Genomic DNA, 10000 nt, shown 5'->3' with positions numbered 1-10000 from the left:
TCTATCATCAGCTGGTTTCTTAGTTTTGAATGTACTATACCATAGCTTGAAAAAACTCTTTCAAGCCCTGATGAAGATGCCACTGCAGACATTAGTTGTTATGATGCAGAAATTACATCATTATCCAACATATTTGAATGTGACCTCCACCATTCAGCAGTTGACGTACACTTGGTCACAGAATCACTAAACTCAATTGCATTGAAAGGGGGCCAATTTAGCTTGAAATTTCATGAAGACTGTGGCAAGTGAGGGAAACTTTTCATTGGCATAATCCATTGCATCATTCACTTCAGCACTAAACAGTTTTCCTTGAAAGGAAGGATGAATCAGGTTTGCAAGATGAGCTCGTGTTATGACTTGGCCAAATCTCTTTTTTTTGCAGCAGTTACTGCATCTCTGTCATTAAATGAAGTTGTGATTAATTCTTTCCATATGTTCATTGCTTCAGGAGTTGTACATTTATCACTATACTTTGTCCAAAGCCACAGCTATTGGTTCTAGTCATGCAAGTAGATGCTCTGCTGACCACTTCAGTGTTAAGTTAGACACCTCTCTGACATCAATCTGCTCCCTATCAACTTCACAAATTTTCATGATAGCTGGCCAGTTCTTTATGTATATCTTCAAGACAGTTACACATGCTATTCCATCTTGTGTCTTGAGGCATAACAAGATGTTGCCCAACTTCCTAGTGGTATCGTGCAGAAGCATAGTGATTGATTCTGAAGTATTTTACTACATACACCACATGCTCTTTAATATTTCCAGATCATGAGCCTGAAGATTCAGAATGTATGCCGACAGCCATAGGTCACCAGCTTCAGTTCATTTCCCTGTTCTAACAGTTTCCTCATTTTGTTTACATTACCAGCATTATCTATCACAATGCTACCAACATGGCAACCAAGTTCTTTTCACTTCTGAATTGCTGATTTTGAGGGCTCTTCTAGATATTCAACTGTATGAGGCTGGCCACTTGTGTCTTTTGTATCCACTTGTGTCTTTTGTATTTATGCATGGCCATTTGAGGTTGTCACAATAACACATGTAATAGGCTCATTTGTGAATGTTAGACCATCCATCTAAAGATAGGAGTGTATCCTGGTCTCAACTTCTCAACCATTTTAGTTTTTACAAAACTAAGGATGTTCTACCAATCTAAATGAAGATTTGGTTGCAGAGACCGTCTTAGCGACGTCTTCATTAAGGTTTGTTTTTTCGTATGAAGATGTCTTTGTAACAAATGTGTTCAGAGTTGTTGCTTTACACTTTGAGAAACTTGTGGCAGAAGTTGGACATTCTTTCTGCAGTGCTGGAGGCAACACTTCTTTGAGGCACCTTTGGAGTCAGATTTTCAGTCTTATCGGGATCATCCATATCCTCTTCTGATAATTCAGTTTGTAGATGCTGACGTATTTCTCTGAGATTTCATTCTTGCTACTATGCCTTGTAACTCAAGTTTACGCTTTGCATGTAGCTCTCCATCTTTTCCTAGACTTTGAAGGAATTCTGTTAAAATGTTCCCACACTGGATCACTCTTCCGATCTGATACATTAAGCTTGTGGTCAGTGATGTCTTTCCGCTCTTGCAGTTAGCTCAGGAATGAGTGGCTGTAACACTCAAACTACTACACAGTGTCATAAGTCCGGCCATATCATAACATGATATATACAGGGACTGGAGTCAGGACAGAGAGATGATGCAATCCTGGCCAATGGCTACTGGGCTGCTTGACAGGTTCAAACACATTGTAACCAACTGAGAAATTATACAGCATGTGGTAAAAGCACTCCAAAATGTGTTTTAAACTAATGTATAGAATATATAATAATTTTCCAAATATATTTATGCTTATATATTTACCCTGATGTTGTGTGTGTGTGTGTGTGTGTGTGTGTGTGTGTGTGTGTGTGTGTGTGTGTATATATGTATATATATACATATATATATATATATATATATATATATATATATATATATATATAATAGTTTTTTTGCATATTTGTTTGTTTATTTGTTATTTTCTATTTATTTTGATTTTTGTGTTTGTTGGTTTGTTTGTTTGTTTTGAGTATTTTTGGATATTGTTGATTTTGTTATTGTTATTATTATTAATTATATACTTTTGATAATGAAAATAGTGGTCATATTTTTTTTTTCTTTTTTTATCGTTATGGAAAAGAAATAATAGTTTTTGTCATTGGGAAGATGAATGTTATTGTTATTGTTCTAATTATCATTATTATTATAATTGTTATTGTTATTCTTGGTATTATCATTGCTTTTGTTTTATTATTGTTATTATTGCTTTTGTTTTATTATTGTTATTATAATTTCTTATTCTATTTTCTTATTGTTAGTAGTAATAATAGTTGTAGTATCAGTAGTCTTTTGGTAGTAGTAGAAATTACTTTATGATTTGTATTGGATTTTATTTGTTATATTTTTTTTATTGTTATTGTTGTTATAATTATTATTTTATTATTATTATTGTTATTATTATTATTATTATTATTATTATTATTATTATTATTATTATTTCTATTATTATTATTATTATTGCTGTTGTTTCGTTGTTGTTGTTGTTGTTATTGTGATTGTTTTTTATCATGATTATTATTATTATAGTTATTTATATATTTTTTGTTATTATTATTGTTATGGTTGTTTTTCTTATTTTAGTTTCTTTTGTATTATTGTTTTTGTTATTGTTATTATGATGATGATCATTGTTATTATGACTATTATTATTATTATTATTATTATTATTATTATTATTATTATTATTATTATAACGTTATTAATAATTATGATTATTATTGTCCGTATAATTTTTTCCTCATTTTTATTGGCATTGTTATTGTTACTGTTTTCGTTACTGTTTCCGTTGGTTCGTTTATCCTTTATCTCAGAAGCCACTGACTCCGGGATTCCCTGCCGCCTTATCTGACACAGGAACCTTAAAATGTGAAATATCGCGCTCTTGGCCTGGGTGCACTTGCCCTCTGTTCGGCTGTGCTTTGGGGCTTTGGCTGGGAGTGCGAGATTTGATTTTTTTTTTTTTTTTTTTTTTTTTTTTTTTTTGTCTTATTTTTTCCTTTTTTTCTTGCTTTTTTTTCCTTTCCTTTTTTTTCCTTCTTCTTTTACTCTGTTTTTTTTTTTCTACTTCCTTTGCCGTTTACTTTTCTTTTTTTCTTTTTTCCTTTTTTTTCTTTTTCTTTTTCTTTTTTCTTCTTCATTTTTCCTTTTTTTCTTCTTTTTTTTTCTTCTTCCTTTTCTCCATTTTCTTTTTTTTTCTTCTTTTTTCCTTATTTTTCTCTTTTTTTTCTTCTTCTTCCTTTTCTTTGTTTTACTTTTTTCTTCTTCTTTTTTCCTTATTATTTACTCTCTTCTTTTTCTTCTTCTTCTTCTTCTTATTATTATTATCATTATTATTATTGTTTTTATTATCATTATTATTGTTGTTATTATTACTATTACTATTACTATTATTATTTACTGATATATTTCTGCTCTCTTTGTTATTGTTGTTGTTATAATCATTACTGTAATTTAAATAGAAAATTATATTAAAGCTTACCCTGATCATAGTCCTCTTCATCGGAATTTTTGATAGGTATTGTAAGCATTTTCAAGAAGCTCCCTCTTTCGATAGTTATGATACTATGGTCCATTGCAGAACCCTTGAGGAATTGTTTTATTTGCAAATATCTTCTAAACAAACTGTTGGATCAAGATGTTGATGTTTTAGCACGACATTTTTTAATACTGTACCCTAATGCATGGCCGTGAATTGTCAATTTGCATGACGGAGTTTACGCTTGGCTTTGAAGGAGAAATTGGCAAGACCCGAGTAAATGTTCCGACAGCAAATGGTTTGAAATGACGTTGTTGTGAGATGTATAACTCCTCCACCACTCTCTCCCTGCTCATGTTCTCCCCTTCTTCCAGTTTGTTTCGAAGATATTTGCGGAAGAAAGTACATTAGAGGGTCTGAGAGGGGTAATGGATATTGCTATTAGTAGTTGCAATTATATTATTTCATTTCATTTTATGTATTTAAATAAGAGAACTGTAGGAGGGTGATTACTGATTTTTACTCTTCTCTCACAGTACAAAAGCTCGAAAAAGCATACGACTTGAACCCAGAAAACTGTAATTAGATTGATATTTGATGTTCAAATCTAGATTCGTAGAAAATAACTTTACTGTTTTCTGCTCATTTCAGAAGATCTACAAAGCATACAACTGCAACCCAGAAAAGAACAAGTACCTCAATGACTTAATATGCGAAGAAAAGGAAGTGCAAGATTCAGTTATAGTAGATGCCCTTCTCTGGCTCAAGAGGTGAGTAGGCATGTGGCTTTAGAGAGACACACACATGCACACACACACACACACACACATGCACACATGCACACTCATGCTCATACTCTCAATCACACTCACACACTCAAACTCACACTCACACACTCACACACTCACACTCACACACACTTACATTCACACACTCACACACACTCACACTCACGCACGCACACGCACGTGCACATGCACATGCGCACACACACACACACACACACACACACACACACACACACACACACACACACACACACACACACACACACACACACACACACACACACACACACACACACATACATACATACACACATACACACATACACACATACACACACACTCCCTCACTTGCAAACACACTCACTTGCAAACACACTCACTTACACACCCACTCATTCACTCATAGATTCACTCACACATTCACTCTAATGCTCACTTTCTATCTCTCACTCTTTCTTTCCTTCTTTTCTCTTTCTCTCTTTCTGTCTGTGTGTCTTCCACTTTTTCTGTTGCTTTCTCTCTTTTCTCTCATCTCTCTTTTCTCTCATCTCTCTTCTCTCTTCTCTCTTCTCTCTTCTCTCTTCTCTCTTCTCTTTTCTCTCCTCTCTCCTCTCTCCTCTCTCCTCTCTCCTCTCTCCTCTCCCCTCTCTCCTCTCTCCTCTCTCCTCTCTCCTCTCTTCTCTCTCTCTCTCTCTCTCTCTCTCTCTCTCTCTCTCTCTCTCTCTCTCTCTCTCTCTCTCTCTCTCTCTCTCTCTCTCTCTCTCTCTCTCCCTCTCTCTCTCTCTCTCTCTCCTCTCCTCTCCTCTCCTCTCCTCTCCTCTCCTCTCCTCTCCTCTCCTCTCCTCTCTCTCTCTCTCTCTCTCTCTCTCTCTCTCTCTCTCTCTCTCTCTCTCTCTCTCTCTCTCTCTTTCTCTCTCTCTCTTTTCTCTCATCTTTCTCTCTTCACTCACTCTCTCTCTCCTTCACCACACACTCCTTCTGGATTTTGAATATCATCAAAAGGTCCGGTGATGTGGGTGGCTGTCTCGGTTGTTCATGCTAACTTCGTTGTGATTGATTGTCCTCGTAGCCATAGCTTGGATGCTGTGAATGAGTTCAAGATGTTTTTGAGCTGCGCTTCCCCATGATAGCACTGAATACTCCATTGATAAGGGGATTTGAACCTTTCTCCCAGACTCTTAGGTCAGAGAGGCTAGTTTACCAGTTGTCTTCCTTGTAATAATTTCAATAAGTGTTTTAAAGGTTAGCCTACTGTCAAATGTTACCCTGAGAATTTCATTTTCATTCATATCTTCATTGAAGGATAACCTGATATCAGACTGAGATCTGGGTACTATAAAAGGTTGTGTTTTATTTGGAGTGAACTGAATTTGCCAGCTGTTTCCCGAGGCAGCAATGCTACATAACTCCTCAAGAGGGGCCTAAGGCACTTTGGCCTTAATCAAATCATTAATAGAAGATTATTGCCCTGTATCTTTGCTTTCTATCATCAGCAAAATCTTTGAAAAGGTAATAGGATCCTGACTAACAGAGCATCTTTCCAATCACCATCTTCAGACTCCAATGCAATATGGGTTTCAGAGAAACTGCTCAACAGCAGAGCTGTACCTTTTAATGACCCTTACATAGAGTGATGCCCTAGACAGAGGTCAGAGTACCTGCATATTGGCTCTAGATATCAATGGGGCATTAAACTGAGTATGGCATTACACCTTGGTTGAAATACTGCATTCGGTAGGTGTGGATGTTGCCTTATGGCTCTCTTCAAAGGCTTCATCTCTGGAGGCCATCTAAGAGTAGTCTGCAATGGAAAACAGTCTGCACTTCAAGAGATAGATGCAGTTGCAAATCAATAAATGCCATACTGTAGTTATTTCATGTAGCTGGACTACTCAGAACCTTTTTTTATAGATTTTTCCAAAGTTCACATCATAATTTAACCACCTACAAAAGTGTTCAGCTATTATTTGGAGGCGATTCAGCATTTTGCACTAATCCTGCACACCTCAGGTCCCAAGTGTAGTGGATTATGGGAATTCAGTGTGTAGTAGTGCTAGGAGTGTAGTAGTAACTAATAATCTTAATCCTTTCCACCTCTTTCTCCTTCTCTTCCTGGTTTTGTTTTTCCTTGCAGATATAATCTTATTAAGTAAGTATGGTAATAATAGCAACAAAGTTAAATATTATTTATAAACTTTAAAGGCTTAAACAAGTAAATGTGGTCTCTCCATTGTTGAGGACTTTTTAGGATTGTATCTAACTATCTACTTGAAAAAAAAAATGTCATTGTAGAATAAAATTATACTCTAGGATTATATATTGGTTCCTAACTCTTCCCCAGAGCGTTGGAGTTCACCGTAATATTCATTAATGGGATTTGTGACGAGTTTGAGAAGGGAACGGGATCAGAGAGGCTTGACCACCTAGCAACAGATGCTTATAACGTCACCCTGAAAAAGTACCACAAGTGGATTGTCCAAAATATCTTCAAGGTAGGACTGATTTACTGACTTTTCTTTATCTTTAAGAAATCCAATATATTGTGTTCGAATTGTGATAATTTCATCCTTCCTGTTGTTTTTTGTTATTCAATAATATTATGAAAAAGTAATAATGGTAGACCATCCAGAGTATTTTCAATGCAAGGTGTTTCAAAGTGCTTGACCTTTAACCACTGAGCTTCATTTTCAGTTACAGATACTCCTCTAACATTTCTAGTAATATCATATTGTTGGCTGGGAAGTTATTCACTGTTTATATGTTTGTTTTTTAAGGTATTAACCCATTGGATATGGGTATCTTGCTGCCCTCACATGGTCAAATATCTGGGCATTAGGCTTACTGGAGAGGTGACTCTCTCATATGTGTGGCTTCTAGGCCTAGCCCATATATGTGCAGTGTCAAGACTCCTCCTCTTTGCAGTGTTATTATCTATTTTGCTGTTTAATTTTTTTTTGCTATATTAGATGGTAATAGAATGTTTTCTTTGCACAGACTACATATCATCTCTCTAGGTAGACAACAACTCTGTGTACTGATATTAACAATAAGTAACATTGTCATTTTATGATATCGTAAGCATGGAAATATTGTCCTCTCTGTAGCCAGTGCTCTTCTAGCCAAGATTCATGGATGGTACATTTTTCAGCCTCATTTACCAGTGGAAATAATGCTCCTAAATGCTCACTGTGTCTTATGCTAGTTTTAGTGTATTGCCTTTCCTTACAGATTCAATTATATTTGAGCAAAACACAAATTGTAAGGTAGCAATTGTTCTAAGGCTGAAAAAATTTCATCTATGTTTTACCGAAACCCACTAGGGCTGCTCTCCCTCTGGCTTACTCTAAGGGGCCTTAACTTGAACCATTATGGTGGGCCCCTTGCTCTGTGTATGGGCTGTAGAACATTTGGCCATAAGCTATGGCACCTTAAAGAGATACGGTGCCAAAACATGTTTTGAGTATCCAGTTACTGGCCCTCTGCCAAATTCACCTTAACCCATTCGCCCCATGTCGCAAGAATACATGCCATGCCCACTGTAATACATGTTTATTTATTGTATTTACACATAGATGGCTCTACAAGTTCTGTTTGCTCTTTTCCTTCTCTTTAGGAAAGCTTCTTTTGTATCATTTCATTGTCGAAAATATTTTAATTACAATTTAATAATCATCACATCAATAACAATAATAACAGTATTGATAGTAATGATATTAATAAGAAAAACACATTTTCCCGCCAATTCAAAGAATGGGAAAATCAGTATCGGTAACTAGGGCCTACTGATAGACTCCTTGCCAGCTTAGCACATGTGGAGCCATCTGTATGTAACAAAATAGACCAAAAACTACAGGGGACAGAACATAAATCCGGGGTGAATGGGTTAAAGGCATATTCCCATCACCTGATCCTCAGCCAAATTTTTTAATGGCATAACTGACATCATCCTGATCCAATGGATTAAACATTGTAAATATCTTCAGTCATGGTAATTTAAGAGCTTTCCCATCTGTGGTGGAACAGATAAATGCCCCTTTTATAGTAGTTTGAAGAGAGGAGGTTACTCACACAATTCTCGAGATCAGTAACTGTAATATAACCAGTTACTATGACAACAGTGTTCTTAGGGTGTTTCCTTTATATTAGTTAACTTTACTTTGATGGATGTGTTGAAACTTGGAATTTGTGGAATTTGTTAAGTAAATAGTGTCCTTTTAAACATCCCTTTTTTCCTCAATTTCAGATGGTGGTTAAGTCGGTCCCCACTAGATCAGTGCTGGTCAAGGCCCTGTATTTTGGTAAGGGGGGTCCAGAGGACACGCTGTTCAAAGACTGCAGAGTTTACATCAAACAGCTTGAGACCAATCTCAGTGTGATAGTACAAATGTATGATGAATGGGGCCTTAACAATGATAACAAAGTTTAAGAGTCTGGTGCATTGGCATAGTGTTTTTGTTTTTTATATATTTATGTATATATGAAAATTTCACCTAACTTTCATGTCTTATGTTGAATTTTTTTTTTTTTTTTTTTTCTTAAACTTTAGTTTGGATTGCATAGAAAATTAGTGGAAACTGGCAGATTAGCATTGTTATTTTCATTGCTGTAGGTGTTGTTATTATCATTATTATTATTGTTATTATTATTATTATTATTATTGTATATTGTCTTTCTTTGTTATTAGTTTTCTTTTAATTTATTATTATATAGAAGAGAACCTTATTTTACAAAAAAAAAAAATATAGATTTAGCAAAATGTGTATATATGATATATATGAACTACTCTCTAACATTTATAGTAACAGAGAAACCACTAGTACTATCATATTTATAGAGCACATACATTCAAGATACCAAGCATGTTGTTGTGAAGCACCACAGAAACTTTTAATGTGTGCAGAGAAATCCATGTTTAAGGGGACACGATGTTTTATATGTATGTATATAACAGAAAGCTGTGCATATCATAAATTAGGACGACAAACAGAAGGTCGAACCATTCAGAACCATACGGCAACTGCATAGTGGTCATTAACAAGTGCGCACATGCTTGGGTGTATGCGTCAAAAGGTGCGCAAGACACTAGGTCTCATGGAAAACCCGTCACAGTGGCATTTACAGATTGTACCTTGAAGAAATCTTGCCTCTTGAAGAAATCTTGCCTCTGCAGCACCATTCATATACATCTATTATATGATCATGGGACCAACAGTTGTTATTTCTGTGTGGAGTTTAAGCAAGTCAGCTGTTCAAGATGTGCTTGCATTCTTGAAGTAGCGGTTGTGAGTTCAAGGAGATTTAGTTTTTATTTATTTACTTATTCTTAATCAATTTCTAATCTTGAAGCAGGTTGTACCATGCCTGAAAGTTAACTAGCCTCTTTACAAAACATATATTTTGGAAACCAGGAAAAGAGTTTCTTCTTATGAGTCAACAAGGTGTAAAGTTATATGTCATTGTGAATTTTGTAATCACATTGCATTCTTGCACAACATTGATATTTCAACCAAGAAAGAGGTGTATTTATGTTTATCATGTTATCATGTCTAAGTACAGCACATGGGCACCAACCAAGAAGAGTTTTCCTAGCTGTAAATAGATGCCTCTGGTTTTGTATTTTCCTCGTGCTAG

The 10000-nt window shown here is 35.4% G+C and overlaps 1 protein-coding gene across 1 annotated transcript in view; it reads left to right on the top strand.

Annotated features, from left to right (window-relative positions):
* Nucleotides 1-10000, top strand: part of LOC125044284 (glycolipid transfer protein-like) — a 15285-nt gene that overhangs the window by 4887 nt on the left and 398 nt on the right. Inside the window, exons 3-5 of the mRNA XM_047640873.1 lie at nt 4233-4351; nt 6711-6861; nt 8613-10000. The exon at nt 8613-10000 is cut by the window's right edge and continues 398 nt beyond it. Coding sequence (XP_047496829.1) covers nt 4233-4351; nt 6711-6861; nt 8613-8795 — 453 coding nt within the window. The 3' untranslated portion in view covers nt 8796-10000. The remainder of the gene's footprint in view (nt 1-4232; nt 4352-6710; nt 6862-8612) is intronic.

This window comes from Penaeus chinensis, chromosome 35 (genome assembly GCF_019202785.1).
Source record: "Penaeus chinensis breed Huanghai No. 1 chromosome 35, ASM1920278v2, whole genome shotgun sequence".
In the NCBI taxonomy this organism is placed as follows: Eukaryota; Metazoa; Arthropoda; class Malacostraca; order Decapoda; family Penaeidae; genus Penaeus; species Penaeus chinensis.
This window is presented reverse-complemented; position numbering and strand designations above follow the sequence as displayed.